The 19,178-nt window shown below is 36.3% G+C and overlaps 1 protein-coding gene across 3 annotated transcripts in view; it reads left to right on the forward strand.

Annotated features, from left to right (window-relative positions):
* SRGAP1 (SLIT-ROBO Rho GTPase activating protein 1) overlaps nucleotides 1-19,178 on the forward strand; it is a 229,900-nt gene that overhangs the window by 87,082 nt on the left and 123,640 nt on the right. For all 3 annotated transcript variants that reach the window (XM_039865895.1, XM_039865897.1, XM_039865896.1), the window contains exon 2: nucleotides 18,428-18,623. In XM_039865895.1, the coding sequence (XP_039721829.1) occupies nucleotides 18,428-18,623 (196 nt within the window). The remainder of the gene's footprint in view (nucleotides 1-18,427; nucleotides 18,624-19,178) is intronic.

A 19,178-nucleotide genomic window follows, 5' to 3' on the forward strand; every position in this document is an offset into this window, starting at 1 on the left:
TGATAAACAGAAAAATGATGCAAATATTCTAAATCACCAACTGGAGTTCTGAGAGATAAGTATTAAAGTTCTCACTCGCCTCCCACCAGTGTCTCCTCAGGTCAGGTTATGTGGGGTCTCCTTCCTTAATACTTCTCATCCTCATCCTTTCTTCTTTCCCACCACCACTAACAGATTTTAGGCTTCTTCTCTTTTCATCTCGTTTTCTTCCAATGAGCAGCTCCATTGGTCTTCCTGCCCCAGTCTCTTGTCCCTCCAGTCATTGTGCTACCAGAGTGATCTTTTTCATGTCACTTTCCTAATGAAAGTTCTTCTATGGGTCCTTTTGCCCTCTCAGTCTCTTTATTTCCTACATAGCATGTAATACCTGTAATAGGTTTAATAATAGTCCCCCCACCCCTAAAGATAGCCATATCCCCAGGACCTGTGAATGTTACTTTAGACTGAGGGCCACACAGCAGGAGGTGAGTGGCAGGGGAGCAAGTGAAGCTTCATCTGTATTTGCAGCTGCTCCCAGTGCTAGCATCACTGCCTCGGCTCCACCTCAGATCATCTTGCACTATATTCTCATAGGAGCACCGGTTCCTGGTGCCAAAAAGGTTGGGGACCGCTGCCCTAGATGATAAAAAGGACTTTGGAGATGTGATTAAGTTAAGGATCTTGAAATGGGGAGGTTATTTCTGGATTATCTGGAAGGGCTCAGTGTCATCTCAAGAGTTCTTGAAAGAGGGAAGTAGGAAGGCCAGCAGGAGAGAAGGTGATGATGTGACAGTAGAAACAGATTGGAGTGTGCTTCCAGGTCAGGGCTAAGGTATGTTGTCAGGATCTAGAAGCTGGAAGAGGCAAGGAATGGATTCTTCCCCAGAGCCTCCAGAAAGAACTAGCTCTCCTGACATCTTGATATTAGCCCTTAAAGATTCTTTTGGACTTCTGGCCTCCAGAAACTGTAACAGAATAAATTTGTGTTGTTTTAAGCCACCAAATTCGTGGTGACTTGTTACAGAAGCAATAGAAAACTAATACAAACCTGTTCTGAATCACTGATTTTCTTTTCTACTAGACTTGTGTTGTGCAATATGGTAGCTATTTAAATTTAACTTTAAAATTAGAACCGAAATTAAAATTTTAAGTTCCTCGGTCACAGCACATTTTAAGTGCCTAAGGCCAGTAGCTATTCTATTGGACTGTTGTAGCTCTAGAATATTCATAGTTGTTGGACAGTACTGCTTAAGATAAGAATTGTGCCTATGTACCCAGGTTTGACTCCTATTGTCAGCCTCAACTCTGTCCCTCACTGCAAAAGGCCTTAGGTGGATCTGGAACAGAGACTGGGAAGGTCCTGGAGGCAGGCTCAGGCTATCTGGACAGGGAATTTAGAGTGTATTCTACATCATCGCATTGAATGCATTCCCTTGGTCTCCCAACACTCCTTACTGGTATAGGGGCACCATTTGCCCAAGTCTATTTGCACCCATCACAATGCCTGAGAATGGATGGTGGATGCATAATATGGTTGAATAACAAATCTGTTGAAAATCTAATGCCCTGATTTGTGTGACTACTGGAATTTTGTAGTGAATAAAACAAACTTCCCTGTCCTCATGGAGCTTACATTCTAGGGGAAGAAATAACTAATTAGTCGTTAAAAAAATGTATACTCTAATGTCAGGGATTGATAAGTGATGTGAAGAAAAATATAGTAATAGGATAGATTGGTGGGGGTCGTGGGCTAGTTGGTATAGTTTAGCTATATAATGGGATAAAACTTTTCAGGGGAGGTGACATCTGAGGATAGACCTCAATGAAGTGAGATGGGAGGTAGGAAGAAAGGAAAGCGGAAATTAATTGATATGGGGTTCAGTTTTAATCACTGTCATCAGAGCCTCATGTTCCCCAGTAGTACACTTCCCACATTCTCGCCCACTGCTTCCTGTTTTGCCAAGATTTTATTATTTCATTGATCATTATTATTTAGATACTGAAAATTGCATGTGTCTGTGTGTATACATACATATTTGTGAGCCAAACTATTATTTAACTTCTAGTTGGAGAGGACATTCATGCTAAAGCACTGTGTACCTCTTAAACAGTGCAGAATTATCAGCCTGTTGTAACTTTTCTCCTCTGCCTATGCTTTGCTGATTGATGGTGAGAAACTGGCTGATTTTCTAATCCTCTTTATACTCTTAAAACCACTCTTTAGAACTACACTGTCCAGATTGGCAGCCACTAACCAGATGTGGCTATTCAGCATTTGAAAGGTGGCTAGTCCTCATTGTGATGTGCTGTAAGATTAAAATACATACCAGATTTGAAGACTTAATACGAGACATTGCAAAATATCTCATCACTAACCCTTTAAAATTAATTACATGTTGGAATTACAATATTTTGATATGTTAGCTTAAATAAATGTTTTAAAGTTATTTTTATCTGTTTCTTTTACTTTAATATAACTACTAGAGAATTTTAAATTACATATGTGGCTGTTTGTGGTTCATATTCTGTTTGTACCTGCTTACTTTCTGAGGGTTCTTATCTACAATTTGGGCTTATTATTTGGGTGTGATGCCTTGGAGAGAAAATAAAAATGTTTTGGAGGAATGTATTCACCAATAGCCACAGAGATTAGTACCCATCTCGTATAATATTTAACTTCGCGAGAACCACTACTTAAGAGGGTTAACTAGACACAGTGCACTGTTTAGTAGATTAATGAGTTTCTTTGAAATATGACTGTTATCTACCTTAGAATTTTATCTCCAATGCATGCTTTTCTTCTTTTTAGGTTTTCCCCAAAACTAAACATTTCAGGTAATGAATGTCATCCCTTTTAGAGCAAGGTATAATTTTTCAGGACCATTGGGGAAAGTTTTAATGAGAACCATGTTTTAAATACTAGTATTAAGAATTTGAAAAAATTGTAAACCTTTAAAAATTTTTCTTATGAAATTACCTAGTATGCCTAAATATAACATTGCTGGAAAAGACAAAAATTGTTTTAAGTCAACAAGTTTGTCAGAATAGTTTCAAGATTACTTTGTTTTATTTGTTTTATAAAGAAAATCATATAATTCAAAACAGCAGAAGTTGGCTGACAAAATAAAATATATTTTGATATTATTTTTCTTTCTGAAGGGCTGGCACATGGGCTGTTGGAAGTGGGATAAGAGGAAGTAAAGGATTCTAGGAACCACCTTTTCATGTGGCTCAAAGCATGGACTGGAGCCAGACTGCCTAGGTTCAAAACTCAGCTTCACTTACTGGCCAATGACCATGGGCTAATTCTTAACTTGTTTTTACCTCAGGTTACTCATCTATAAAATTGAGGTGATAATAATACTTACGTAACAGAACTGGCATGAGACTTAAATGAATTAATTCATATAAAACAGAGTAGTACCTGGCATATTATACACTCAATCAAATTTAACTATAGAAAACATTATTGTTGTTGTTGTCATCATTTTTATTAGAAATATAAAAGGAAATTTAAAATTTCCTAAGCCTTTTGTTATTCATACTTTCATCCTTCTGATGATAGTGAGTTCACAACGGTGAGTATTTATTACACCTGTTTTAATAATGAAGCTTCTTGAGCCCAGAAGAGGATCAGCAAATTTTCTAAAGTCACTTAGATATTTGTTCCCACCAACGGAGCTGAGAATCTCATCCAGGTGTACGGATTCCCCATTTATCCTTCCCAGTAGCCTGATAAGTAGGATTTTTAACCTCCAGGGAAAGTTACACTGTGGTATACATTGAGACTCTGTAACTCCCTTAGTTACACTGTGGTTTTTCCTATTTGAATAATATCCCAGGAGCAGCTCTTGAGTGATTACTTGTAGAGGGCTTGATCACTTGTTTATTATACCTAAAATTTCAGCAAACTCTAAATTTAAACATTTCATTGCAGAGGTTATCTCTGCATTAAAATGCTGGCGTCCTTCTCTAACATAACTGTATTTAAGGCCAGCTCTATCCCTCTTGACTATGTAACTTTGAGTCACTTTTGTCCTTTTGCAAAATGAAAATCATACTACTTTGCTCCCCTCCTCCCCCCAAAAAAATCTGGATCCATTGAGCTCATTTAACTGTTTTCAGAAATAGAATGTGATCTTGCTTAACTTTAGGCTGGTACAAGGGGACAAAATGTAGGTCTTGGCAGAGCCAAAAAGACAAAAGACAAAGATGAATTGAGACCTAGCTCTGTCACTTAGTGCTTTGTGGCCTTGGACTCGTTACCTAATTTTTTTGAGTCTTAGTTTTCTCATTTGCAAAATAGAGATGTCGGAATGTAAGTTTGGGGACTTTTGTAAGGATTAGAGATATTCTAATAAAGAGCCTGGCTCTTAGGACCAGTGATGGCGGTTATTAGTACTCTGGAATTTCTACCTGTGGACAGGTGGACTCGTATCTTTTACACAAAAAATGGTGTGTGAATAAATCATTAGGGATTGGAAAATCAAAATGGATATAACCTACAGAGCTTCGCATATTAATAAAACATTTTGAAGTATTAATTGCTTAGTGATAGAAAATCAAGTAGATTTTTAAAATTACATTTTCTAACATTTTTACAATTTACATGTCTGCATTTGAAGCAATAGTGGTTATTTTTAAATTAAAAGAATTATTCATATATTTTTTAAAAATCACGAAAAGGAATTGTACCATATTAACAGGTGTGTTCCCAAAATGGGTGAGTTTTTTCTCCTTTCTATTTTTCTAATCTTCTAAAATGAGTATGTTTGTATGAATGATAGAGGGTGGAAAAAGTGCCTAATCACCACCCTCAAATGGAAACTACAATGCATTAGAAGTCACAAACATACGGATTTGGGGGAAATGTTTAAAGACGATTTAGGACCAATAGCTGTAATAATAATATGCATAACAGTCCTTACCATTTGTTGAGCATTTTCTATGTGAGGTTCTACTTGAATTCCTTAAATGCATTATCTAATTTAATCCTCATAACAATGCAGTGAGATTGATTCCAGTCGAGGATTAGATTAAATATATTAATTACCCAGGTCAGGATTCAGAATTGAAACTTGTGTTTTCAAAGCGGGGGGCGAAAATCTCAGTTATAGCTACAGAGGATATTTTCTCGTATGCTCAGCTGGGGAAACAAAAGCTTTCCACAAAATTTATGACCAAGTCTTCTCAGCTGTTAGTTGTCACGCAAACCTTAAACTACTGTGCACTGATTTTTTTTTTTTTGCTTAAATTTTTCTTAATTGGGTAAACTTGAGGGTGGAGGAAAATGGAAGTGGTTTTGATTGAATATTTTTTTTTGCCTTACACTTAAGGGACAACATAGCAGAAGAAGGGTACAGGTAACAACAAGGGGGGAGGTTTATTAAGGGAAAACAGGTGGTGATACTGAAACCTGACTTTGTACCACTCCAGGTATGGAGATTATGGGTGAGTAAATCTGTTCCTTTTATAGTTGGTAATGAACTGGGTAACTCTCTTCCTTTTAGCCTTTGGTTCCTAGAGTGATTAGGAAAAGAGGTCAGTTTTGAAAGAAGTTTCATATTTGAGTGTTCATAACTATTCCCCCCATAACTATCAAAGCTTTCCTCTCTAAGTATATCTGTATTACTTTCTAAGTCGTCTCATCCTGGGCTTTTTCATTGGTTGGCTTTGTCCTGTCTCTTGAGTGCACTTACTCATACGAAATACCCTTTTGGAAGTTTGCTGTTTAATTTTAAAAGTATTTCTGTGACTTCTTCGCATAAGGGGAGGGATGTCCCAGTTTATTCATTTTTATATAAAAGCAGCTAGCGTGAGTCATATTGTTGGCATTCGAAACATTTTTGTTGAGCCAATGGATAAGTTCTTGTTTCAGTTCAAGGAGACTTTTCTAAGAGTTGGAGTTGCCTGGGTGCACAGCCTGCTCTTGGGAGAGAGAGAGTGAATTCCGGGCAGGCATGAACTTGGGATATTTGATCACTAGACAGTAGATAGGACTAAATGATTCCTAAGACTTGTTGTAATTTTGAGATTCTCTGATTCTTCCCTTTCTCTAGCATGTGTCCAATGAGGAGAGATAAGAAAAGTAAAGTGGGACCACAGACTGTCCTGTAAAGCCTTTGATAGCGTTGATGGGGTTTGTACCAGCACTGGCAGCAGAAGTGCTTTTTTTCTGACTTCTCCAGTCAGCATGAACAGTTCTCATCTTGAGAAACGGTTCCAATGAAATTGGACTTCAAATCATCTTCCAGATTTAGTGAGAACCCCAGGAGAGAGTGATGAAGAGGAGAAAATGTGCTAGTGTTTTCAATTCCGAGAAAGATAGTATGAGAAGTTTAGAATAAGACAAGCTGTTGGCATCTAGGTTACAAATTCATTTAAAAACCAGGAAATAATATATTCACTAAATATGTCACTTTAGGTAATTTTGATTGGTTTTCCACATACCATTTACATTGCTGCCTCATTCATGAGATCCCCGAAAGTATCATTGATCTGAGTTTTGTTTCTTTCACGTTATATATATGACAATTGAAGAAGGTATTATTTTTTTCCAATAAGCTTAAAATTTCTGTATGTCAGAGATCTCAAAATGGCAATTCAGGGGCAAAATCTGGCATGGGGATGGCTTTTGTGTGGTCCGTACAGTGTTTCATCTTCATTAGTCTCTAATATTTAAATTTTTGGAGATTCTACACCAAAATTCAGATTTCTGGCTTCTCTTAAAAAAAAAAAATGGGGGATGGGGGGGTGGGGCATAATTACACCAGGCATCTTACATAATGACTATTATCTGGAGCTTGGTGGCTAGAAGGTAATCACTTAAGCACAGTCATTATCTTCCTTTGTTAATTTATCCCCTGCCTACTTCATTCATTTATGAGACTTGTCTGGCCTCTGAGGGCATTTGAGTTTGTGATCCTTGCTCTCTATATAATGCTTACATGTAGGTCTTAAGACTAAAAATAGCTATTATGACAACCCTCAGAAGGGGACTGTTGAATACTGTGAAGTGTTTCATTGGATTTGGGCAATGTTCTGCCTTCGAGATGATCCCAGCCAACCAGTCCTGTAACCAGAGTGAAGCTTCATCCTGTGCTGCACTGTTGGCATTCAGGAGAGCCTTAGTCTAGGAGATGGAGCCTAAATAGTGCCCTGCAGACTGTTGCTTGTCTAAGCTCAGGGTTACTTGGCACTTGTGCTGGAGAAAGATCCAGTGGAGAGGCATAAGGCTCAATGGCGTCCATTCAGCAGCTTTCTGAATGCCGGCAGCCAAGAGAACATCAGCTGTGCCTGTGAGTAGTGTGGGTGCTCGCCAAAAACATCTAAACTTCAAAAGGAAAAAAAAAAAAATGTACCTTGGGTCGATGTGGAAAGCTTTTGGTCTTATTGAATTGGGCTTATTTTTACAGAGAAGGAAGATGGCGCAAAGAGTTCTGAGGGTCTCTACCTGTTTTTAATGGCCTTTCTACTCTACCTACCCCTGAGGTGCCAAGATAATTAAAACACTCAAGGTGCTGTGCAACCTAACTGTGAAAATAGACTGAAAACAAAGAATTCCTACTGTTTGGTCACAGAGCTACATAGAATTAGGATACTGTGGAAGAAGAGCATGGATACCTCTTTATGGCAAATTCCATTAAAGTTAAAGTTACACATTAATCAGTTTTGACTTCACCTAGGTTTCTAAAGGTTTAAAAGGGGGAAAAATCTTATAACTCTTAACAACCTACACTTTGGTTCTGAGAACAAGAAATTGTGCTTTATGTTGTCCTTGAAATTTTATTTTCATGCTGGCCCAAGACTGCCATTTAGAATTTGTTACAAGCAAAATGCACTTTTCAAAAATCTAAGAGCCCGAAGGCAAGCATGAATAGACCAAAGCACTCTCTACGTCCCTCCATTGCCCACGTCTGAATCAGCCACTTCCTGAAGACGGATATCACTTCCTTTACATTTGTTTTATTTTCTTCACCTGCCCCCTTTCTTACATTTTCCTCCTTTTTTCTCTCTTAATCTTCTTGCTTTCATAGAATGTTTTCTCTTTTGTTTTCTCATTAAGCTCTATTTCCCTTTATCTTTTTCTTGCTTCCATTCCCCTCTTTCCCTCAGTCTGTCATGTCCATAGTCTTCTGTTTTCCCCTTTTTCATACTTCTGCCTCTTACCCAACACATGGAAATTTCAGAGGGTCTACACAGTGTGGGCAGAGAGGTGGGAAGAAAGATTCAGTTAAAAGGCAGTATTTAGATTGTGGATGCGTAATTAGGAGAGAGATGGGAAGAAGCTAACTGATACTCAGGATTTATAGGGAGATGGGCCATATTTCTCAATGTACTAAAACTGTTTGTGCATCTGATTACATTTAAAAATGAATCTCTTGCAGATAAGAGCAGCTGTGTAACAGCATAGGTGTGGCAGAGGCAATAAAGCTAGTATGGTATTTGAGTTCCTATAACGAGCTTTATAAAGAGATATAAGGTTAGAAAATGCGAACATTTTTACCTTCCTGTTTCTGAAGTTCTCTGTTGTAAAGATTAAAAAATACATCTTTAAAAAAGTGTACCTTTTCAAAGTAAATTGCAAGATGAATGGACCTCAAAGTAAGGTGTTTTATTTAAATAATTTTTAATTTTAAGCCACTTTAATTTAAAACTTTAATATGATGAAAATAAAGAGCAATTCTGATCACATTATGGTATTTCCATTCATATCCTCAGTATTCTGTTGAATATAGCTGACTCTGCCCTTTCTTATCTAAATTAGCATAAAACAGGTTTAAAAAATCTATTGTCAAAGATTTGACAGGACATACCATTTCCTGATAATTTCATCAGTTAGAACATAGTTTTACAGATATCTTTTCTAAATGTGAATAACATGCTTTTGTTTTTAACTTGTTAAATAAATTGAAGCATTCCTTATAATAAGTGACTACAGAGCTGAATAAAGATAATATAAATTTTAAATTTCCCAATAATTAACCCAACCTCTGCTTAACTTATCACCTTGCAATAAGTAACAAACTGCCATCCTTGTAATGCCCTGAACTCTCCAGACACTCATACCCCTGGGCCTTTGCACAAGCTATTCTTTTTGCTCATAATACCCTTCCCCTCCCCACCCCCAACTTGGTACATTCCTACCTAGCTGCTAGCTCCAGTGGCACCTCGGATCCTTCTTCCCTGATTTACCTATGCCAAATTTATTGTTCCTCACTATGTGTTTTCACAGCATTTTCTTCATGCTTTTATGACAAGACTCATACATGCTTTGTAAATGATGATTATTGTAAAAATAACAGTTACTTTCACGTCTGTAGACCAGGAACTAGCCTAGGAGGCCCCGAGGGCAAAAAGCAATGGGTCTATCTTTGTCTCTCAAGAGTCCAGCACCTGGAAGATGGATGCTCCGTAAATGTTTGTCAGATGAGTAGAGTAGCATAAGCATTTCTGCCCTAACTTGTTCACTTGATGAGTGGACACTGTTGAAAGAACATTTTGAAATTCAATCTTTTCAGATTATGTAGGGTAAAACTGGATGTCTGTACAGAACTAGAAATACACTTTTACAGAGTTTAGTTTTTGAGGTTAAAATAGAAGAATATTATTTTTAATACATAGGTGATCTATCAAATTGAACATATTCTTTGGTACTTTGAAGAGATAAAATAATAAAAATTAATATTTCTGCCACTTAAAGCTAGTTGATGTTCAGTATTTGCTTAGGCCTGAAGAATCTTAAAATATATATTATATGTGTGTTCATTATATACATAAATTGATTGTATATAGCACATACATAGCTGGTTTTTAAAATGCCATCTCTTTAAGGATTTTGTAGCCTAAAACTTGGAAGCTATATGTTCTGTGATCCAGATTGTGGCTCTCAGTTGTGAAATGAATGTTGAGGAAGCATGGGTAACTAGACCACTTCCTAATTTTCTACTGTCAGCTCCTGAGCCAGAGTTCTAGTTCACTTGGAGCCAGAGGTTATTGGGGCTGTCTTATTGAACTGTGGTTAAAATAAGATGTAAAGTTGCCAATAAAAGCCTGTAATAGAAGTCTAAAGAAAATTAAGTGAAATGATTGGTGTTTCTTTTGTCATTTTCCTAGGTAAGAGTCTTCTCTTACGGTAGAGGTAAACATAGAAAATATACCTTTAATTGAGAAATGTTTAAAACATTATAATATTCAATGGATTTAACTGTAGTTCTTTTCCACTGTTGATCAAATAGATCACTGTTTATGGGAGAAACTTTGTAGGACTGGATGCCAGAAGGACCACAGAGAGCAAAGAATGAAGAGAGTGATGGGTCAGTAGGTGGCAGAGAGAAGGGAAAGAAACACCATTTTATGAATTAGCAAAATTTCAGTCCTCAGTGCATATGTGCATGATGAAGCATTTTAATAACTTACTACCTTTTCTGAAGTGAAGATTTATCAGAGATATTAAATATCTATTTGCTATATAGAAATTTAAAGACATAATTTTTATATTCAAGGGATTTACAGTTTGTATAGTCCAAAGCATTACAGTAATTAGAATAGTAATAGTACAGTAACGATTTTAAAACAAAAGTACTTGACCTAAATATAGTTTCCCTTAAGGCCATGACATTCAGGAAATACTAGGGAATTAGCGTTAGCCACTTAGCTGATTTTGAAGACATATTTGAATCTTTTTTTTCCAGTCTTTTAGCTTTCTTACTTAAAATGATAGAAATGCAATCATTGCTTTTCTAAGTGATGCTAGACACTTGGCACTTAAGCTTTTATTTGTTACATTAATAGTTATACAGTATACAATATCTATATACATTCTAACAAATTATCTAGAAGGCCAGGCCTGGATCACTTCAGTTTACTCTTTGTAATTGTTGAACATTATAATTTTGTATCATGGACTTTGGAGTCACATAAACTTGAGTGGGAATTCAAGCTCTAATTCTTACTAATTCTCTAACTTTGGACAAAATACTTAACCTCTCTGTGCTTCAGTTTCCTCCTCTGTGTGATGCTGGCCCTGCATTATAGGATTGCTGTAAGAATCAAATGAGCTAAGCTCTATCAAGTACTTATGACAGGATCTGGAACCTAGTAGGAACTCAATAAATATGCTCCTGTTTGATGGAAATAGTAAACTACTTGGGAGCTTAAACTATATTCCAGTAGACACTTGAAAATTGTAATTACTGCATTAAAGGAAATAGCCTTATTGAAAAAGCCTCAATTTGCACTTAATTCAGTACACAAGATTTTAACTACTTTAAAATTTTTTGTTCTTAAAACTTATTCAGAGAAAAGCATGTGCAAGATTTTATGTTTACTCCACGAGACTTCACGTCAAATTTGATCAGGAAAGAAAGTCGGTGTTCAGAGAATGCCTTGAACCTCTGTCAGTAACACAGCGCTTCCAAAATGTAAATCTTTATACTCTGTACAGATCAATGATTTCCACACACTGTCCTTTTCTTCTAGTAAAAATCAATCTACTAATATGGCCTTAAATGTCCTTGCTTAATTATGGGGAAGTTAATGAAATCCTACCTCTTCTGCATTCTAAATAAAAGCACTATTGTGAATCATTCAGATCTGTATACTTCCTCAAATTGGCCTTTCTTGCAGTGCTGTTAAACTGCCATAATTGATCCCCTTAATTTTTTGTCTTTTATCACGGCTAGCTTTCATCTGAAAAAAAAAAGTGCAAATTTGTTTTCCATGCTTTACCTGAAAGTGTTATCTAGGCCAAAATATAACACTCAGCTTTCAAAAGCTATGAAAACTGAGGCTTTTGTAGTAAGCTGCTATTCTAAAATAATACTGAGGTTAACATCATTTCAAATGAAGGTATTATTATGAAAACTTAGATAGAAAAATGGATACTGCCTCTCTTTAAGTGTCAGAAGTGTTGTGAAATTGATGTTATTTTCACTTCCAAAACAAGAGTAACTGTGCTGAGAAGACAGTCTTACCTTATTTTATGCCAAAAGGTTTTATAGTAACTCTACTCCCCTAGATATGCTAATCATCTCTATAGTTCTAAGACAAGGCCATGATTTTGAGCTTTGCACAACTTGATTTCATATATGCCTGTGCTATTTAGTTTTCCTAAATTATTGATAATATCATAATTTAAAAGTAGAAAAAGACTTTAGGGAGTTACATGTTCCATCTAGTGCAGTACCTGGAAGGTTACACTTAGTTCAGCTACCCTAAACTTCCTTCCCCAGAACCTAACTCTTCTGGGCCAGGGCATCAAAACTAATCATTTTTAGTTTATTTAAAATGGTACTACATTTTCACTCCTTAAATTAGCACAGCCTTTCAAATCTCACATAGCTTATAAAGGCAGTGCAGGGCTAACCCCTCTAAAGCTGTCACTGACGATGACCCCAGTTGGCCTGTGAGCTCACCTTTTCTGAAAGTCCTTTAGCCAGTGTAGTTGACACCATCAAATCTAGAATTTTTTTTTTCTTTTTTCATTACACATTTTATGATAATTGGCAAGTACAGTGCTTTACGTGATAGAAAAGTCTTTTCATATCTCATCTCGTTAAAGCTTCCCATTGGAGGCTGTGGCGGTTATGACTAGTCACCATTGTATAGGTGAAGAAACATGAGTTCCACAAAGATAGTACCTACTCCATGGTCACACTTCTTCTAACTGGAACCTGTGTCTTCATTCCCTGTATGCTGTGCCCTATTTGCCTTGTGCATAAGTCTTGTCTTGTGATCAAGCGTGCTAACTCTTCAGAGACATTTTCTGATGGGAATTCCAGATTCCACTTATGAGAAATTTAGTTGCTGATTCACTCATATCGTAAAGGAGCATTGTCCTATAGATGAGCCACCCTTCTAATTTTAGACTTTTCTAGTAGTCATTTAAAAATGTAAAAAGAAACAGATGAATGAGTGAAATTAATATCTTTTATATAACCCCAGATGTCTAAAATTTTTAATTCTTACATTAATTGACCATGGGTACTTCTTCCCCACACCTCCCACTGCTCCTGGACATTCATGCATTTAACACCTCAGGGGTCGCTAGCTCTCACTGTCCATTTCCATTGCCTGTCTCCTCACTGAGGATGGGACTTAGGCCTTTCAGTGTGTTATTTAAAGCTACTGGTAAGGAATCTGGCACAAGGAATAAATATAGTTTTCAAACGAAAGCCTGCTGATACTGGTAATAAAATCTCCATCTGTTTCATAGTGGTTTACAGATTACAGCATGCTTTTCACTTGTATATCTTATTTAATTCTTACTAGACCGTGTGAGGTAGAACTATTTTTTATATCCTTTGGGTAAAGGTACTGATACATCCAAACAGAATGTAGACTTTTTTGATATCCTAAGGAAAATCTGACCAACCAAGCCTGTGAAATAATTGAGATGGTTTGTGATGCTTTAGTAATGTGTTTTTATTTGCTAGATGATCATGAGTAGCATGTCCAATCTATCAATTTTATGTCCTAGTCATAGGCATTCAGTAAAATGTTAGAGAAACAACCTTGTCTGGACTCAGTCTTTCCATGAAATATGCATCATTCTGTGGTCTCACACAAATTTATTTTAAGAGTTAGGACTACCCTTTACCAGAGCAGTAACCAGAAATGTCTTTGTTTCTTCCTTTCCTGGGCAATTCCATTTTGTTGGGAATTAGCAGATTTTTTTAGCTTGGAGGAGCTATTTCATTTATTTGTTTTTGTTTTTTTTACAAATTAGTCGAGTATTTTGAAAGCACACATTTTTATGTATTATTTTTGTTGGATTATTGGTATCAATTCATTCTGTGGTGATGCTCTGGTAGAACAGAAATGAAATAATAGTCATTTAAAAAAAAAACAGTAAATTTTAACTCTGTTAAAAAGGCCATTATTATTATTTAGTAGGTCCTGCCCTAGATTTAAATAATGACTGCTTAGAGCCTCCTCAGAGATGGCATTTTTATGCATAAAAGAGATTGTGCTGTTTTATGCAGTTGTGTGGGAGTCATGGTGATAAGCCCCACCTAATGTCCTGTTACGTAAATATTTTCTGTACCATTAGAAATTGTAACAATTAACACAAATGATGCTAGTCAGTAAGTTTATTATTCTGGCTCATAGGTAAATTCAAGATGAAGTAAAAATAATGAAGCAAGAGCTACTTTATGAAGACATCATTTTTAAGTGCTTTTACTCCATACGTTCTCTAATTTGATAAACTACTAAAAAGTACTAGGCATGGAAATCTGAGGTGTTATTTTGTTGTTACCGATATTATTTTATCGTCCTTCTCAGAAATGTCTCAACAACCAAAATTTTCATGGAATTGTGATACCACAATATATCTTTTTTATATTATCTCTATATTGAGATATAATTCACACATCTTACAACTAGCCTGTGTAATGTGTGCAAAATCATGGGTTTTAGTATATTCGGTTTAGAAACCATCACCACAATCACTTTGAGAACATTTTCATCGCCCCGAAAAGAAACCCTATACCTCTTAGCAATCACCATTTTACATTCCCATCAACAGTATATGAGGATTCCAGTTTCTTCACATCCTCGCCAACACTTGTCATTATCTGTCTCTTTGATGATAGCTATCCTAGTGGGAGTAATGTGGTATCTCATTGTGCTTTTGATTTGCATCATTCCTGATGGTAATGATGTTGAGCCACTTTTCATGTGCTTTGGCCATTTGTGTATCTTCTTTGGAGAAATATTTGTTTAGATCCTTTGCCCATTTTTTTTAAGCTGAGTTATTTATGTTTGTATTATGTAAGTGTCCTTTATATATTCTAGATATGTGTTACATGCCATTGAGTCAGCTCTGACTCCTGGTGACCCGAGGAAATCATCTGGTAGCTTCCTATTTTAATTAAGTGTTCTTTATAGCTAGATGCTCGTGTGTGTGTGTGTGTGTGTGTGTGTGTGGTGCATGGCACAAGACAAGACGCGCTATTGAGTCGGCTCAGATTCCTGGCAACCCCATGAATGAGTGATGTCCACAATATCCTGTCTTTAACAGCCCTGCTCAGCTCTTGTAGACTCCTGCCTATGGCTTCTTTTATGGAGTCAATACACCTCATACGTGGTCTTCTTCTTTTCCTGCTGCCTTCTATTTTCCCCAGCCAAAGTACCCTGACTTCTCATGATGTGCCTGAAGTAGGACAGTTTCAGTTTTGTCATTTTTGCCTCTAGTGATGTTTCAGGCTTAATTTGCCCCAGGACCCACTTGTTTGTCTTTCTGGAGGTTGAGGGTATCTATAACTCTTCTCCAACACTGTATTTCAAATGAATCAAATTTTTTTCTATTCTGGCTACAAGTTGCATATTAGATACATGATTTGTAAATATCTTCTCCCATTCTATAGATTGTCTTTCACTTTCTTGGTGGTTACAGATGTATATCATGTAACCTACTTATCTTTCAGGGTACTACATCTTCCAAGCACGTCTACAGTCTGGGTCAGCTCCTTTTTCCATCGCTTCCTGGTGCATTTCTTTATGAGCACAGTGTACTAATATTATCAGTTTAAGATTTGCCTTCCCTACCAAAAGGAGCTGTGTCTTACAAAGTTGGATAACTCCCGTGCCTAGGATTCTGCCTAACACAAAACAGTGGCTTGGTCAACTAAATTAATATGAAGCTTTAATTAAGTCTGGAAAAATGATGCAGGTCAGTACTCATCCAAGAAAGCTAATAGAAAGGGCCTTGAAAGAGTGTGCTTAAAGAATCTGCAGGAGGAAAGGAAGCTGCTATCCCTTCTATAGAAATAGGCTCACAATATTTCAAGAAATCACTCCTTAATGTGATGCTTATACCATTTCCAGCCCTAATGATACTGTGGTACTTTGGATGATGACGGTGCTCTGCCCTTTAGCCACCTATGGTGCCGTCACAAATATTGATAGTGTGGGGCCCAGCTTTCATCTTTTCTGAGAAATGGACCAAAATTTATACAAATAAGTTTGTTTTTTACTCATTTAGTTATGTAATTAAAAATCTTTTAAATTTGTTGGTGCCATATTAGGTTAGCTCCAATCTAGTGAGGTCATATAAAGAAAGCTGCATCATATGTATAGGGAGACGACCTACTATGTTGTGCTGCCTTGTAGCTGTGATGTGATATAAGAAATCCTAAAGGTTTCTCTTCCTAACAAACTATTTGTTACGGTAGTACTTACATTGATTTTTTTCCCTTGGAATCTTTTCTTCATTTGTCCTAAACATTTCTAAATGAAAGAGGTAATCAAATGGATTCTCCTTCTCCAGTTTTTGGAACATATTTTACTTTCTCCCAGTGATACTGTAGGTTCTGTCCCACCACATTTTCACTGTTGAAAATGCCACCAGTGTCCTATTTTGATTGGAAAATTACAGATAACATGAAGTAACATTTACTCCCTGCAAAATGAGGATGAGGTTTCGTTTAAATACAATTTAAACAATTGTATTTAAACAATTAAAACAGGAGAATATCTAAGAATAAGACTGAAGAAGGAAGCCCATTTAATTTTTGTGTACTTCTGATGAGATTTGTACTCTCAGCTACTTTTATTTCTTATTTGGCACTAAGGCAGCTTAAAAAAAAAAACTAAACTAGTTGACAGCTTCAGCCGATTGATTTATTTTCTTTTAGCACAGCAAGATGTGCTAAAATTACTAAATCTTGAAAGACTTACTGGGATTCCTGAATGAGAAATACGCCCACCCTTGATTTTTTTTCTTTATGAAACAAAAATAGTTCTGTATTTGTGGATGAAAGAGTTTGGCAGACATCCTGATTATAATACTGTATTGGAAAACACTTACTTTGATTGACTAAAAACCAGATGCTGTTTATGGTGGTTAGAAGTCTATAATAATGTCTTCACTCTTGTGTTCACCACACTTCTGTGAAATTAATAATAGGATCCCCCAATCCAGAAGTGGAGAAACCAAGAGAGGGCACTTGAGAAATATTTCTCTATCTTCTGCCAAGATTCCCCCAAAATAGTTTTGCCTAGAACATAACCTTCTTGGGCCTTATTGGGACAGAGACCTTGTTTCATAGTTACTGTATCTTCTTTGCCAAGATATAGACCTGGCACACTGAAGGTGCTAAAAACATGTTTAATAGATGGAAGTCGGGGAGAAGTGTTCTATTAATCTGACTGACATACCTGGGTTAAGAGATTCTGGGGGTGTCACATACTAACCGAAGTCCCTAGATAAAGTATTTAATCTCCTTAAACCTCAGTTTCTTATTTGTAAAATGGGGATATACACTAGTGCTTACTTTAATAGAATATAAAACAAATTTGCTTATTTTTAGGTATTATTACATTGAGCAGATTTTCTGACTCCCCATTCAGAACTTGACTACCCTGCTGTTAATGAGCTTGATTAAACATATAATCAGCTCAGTCTTTCTCTATTGAAAAATAATAGAAATTGAGGTGGTGTTATTTGGACACGGGTTTCTGTTAACTCCACTGAATTAGATTCAGTCTTCACTTTTAGAGAATATGCACTGACCCTGGGAAAGATGAAATAAAGAATTTTTCCAATATGAATATTCTTGTCTTTGGAGGTTAGCTCTGGATCTGAGAACAGAAACAAATCAGTGGTTACTAGTTACGGTATCTCATTTTCCAAAACACATGTTTCATTGTTATAGTCACTTACAGATAGTTTTACATAACATACTTTTGCTTTTGTGTTTTTGCTAAATCACTAAATGACTAACCTTTGTGTTCCTAATACATTAAAATTGTCAAAGGATTCTTTTCAGGATATGTATGTCCATAAGTCTGTTAATTTGAACACTGTGTCAAAGTGAAGGCCAAGTGAAAAGCTCTTGATGAATTGAGCGATAAAGTGGAATCCAAGGATTACTCCCATTATGAATGAATTATTTGGATATAGAAAGAAATTCTTTTTAGCCATAGCATCCTTAGACACCCTGAAGCTATATGTTTTACAAACTAGAACTATACCCATTAAATAAAAGTTACCAGATGTCAGTGTCTGTATGTGCCAGCTGGCAAATATATGTGGTTCAGAGGTCTGGAAGAAATGATGTTCACTTCTTTGCCATTCAAACTCAAAAGGGATAGTTGAGGTAAAATGCTGTTGAAAAAAATTACAGTGTACTCAGCTACCCAAAGATGTCACATGTTATGAATTGTTATCTGAAAGGCTTTAATTTTTTTCCCTCATGACTCTGTGCATGTTTGTGGCATTACAAATGTAACCCATGTTTCTACTCTAATTTATTACATTCTTTCCTGAGGCATGTCTCATTCTTTTAAAGGGTCAGCATAGACTTTATTTAAAGAGCTGACCTGGTCACAGTCGTCTCATAAAACTCTGATAACAGAACTAAATGTATAATAGGAGTCATTACTTTTATCTTGTACAAGTAATTTTCACGAAATCATCAGATGGATTCTCTTCTCTCCTTAGAAATTCGAGCTCAACTGGTAGAACAACAAAAATGCCTTGAGCAGCAAACGGAGATGCGAGTTCAGCTTCTCCAGGACCTGCAAGATTTCTTCCGGAAAAAAGCCGAAATTGAGACGGAATATTCTCGGAACCTAGAGAAGTTAGCAGAAAGGTTCATGGCAAAAACAAGAAGCACTAAGGATCATCAGCAGTACAAGTAAGAGAGACTGTACTTGGATTCACCTTTCCAAGATGATATCCTACCTTTTTACCACACTCATTGGTTTTAGAATTTTTCATTTTTGTCTGATGAGCTGTTGATTGGCATATCTCCATAGAGAAAAGCAACCATCTGTGTTTATAATTGATGGATATCAGTTTATCACATTTTAAATTAATAGTATTCTCGACACTTTTCTCTTTCCAGTAAGTATATATTCGTGGATTACTTTATATTCAAGAAGAAAACTTATGTATTTATAAAATTCTTGATTACATTGAACTAGGAGTTGATCTCTGCCACAGGTACATATCTGGGTGAACAAATTTAAAACAGCTGATTCTTCTAGCAAAGAAGTTTCTGTAGTGATTTTATATGAAAATTTCTCTAGTGATTTTATCTGAAAACAAGTAATAAGGGTTGCTCAAGTTTAGTGCTGCCCTGCCCTCATCATCTTTATGGTCATAGTAATTGAGAGTGACTTAAAACAAGGGTCTTTGGTAAATGCTAATGATTGAATGTAATTAAACCTTATATTAGTCATACTTTATT

This window comes from Pteropus medius, unplaced genomic scaffold (genome assembly GCF_902729225.1).
Source record: "Pteropus medius unplaced genomic scaffold, Ma_sr-lr_union100, whole genome shotgun sequence".
In the NCBI taxonomy this organism is placed as follows: domain Eukaryota; kingdom Metazoa; phylum Chordata; class Mammalia; order Chiroptera; family Pteropodidae; genus Pteropus; species Pteropus medius.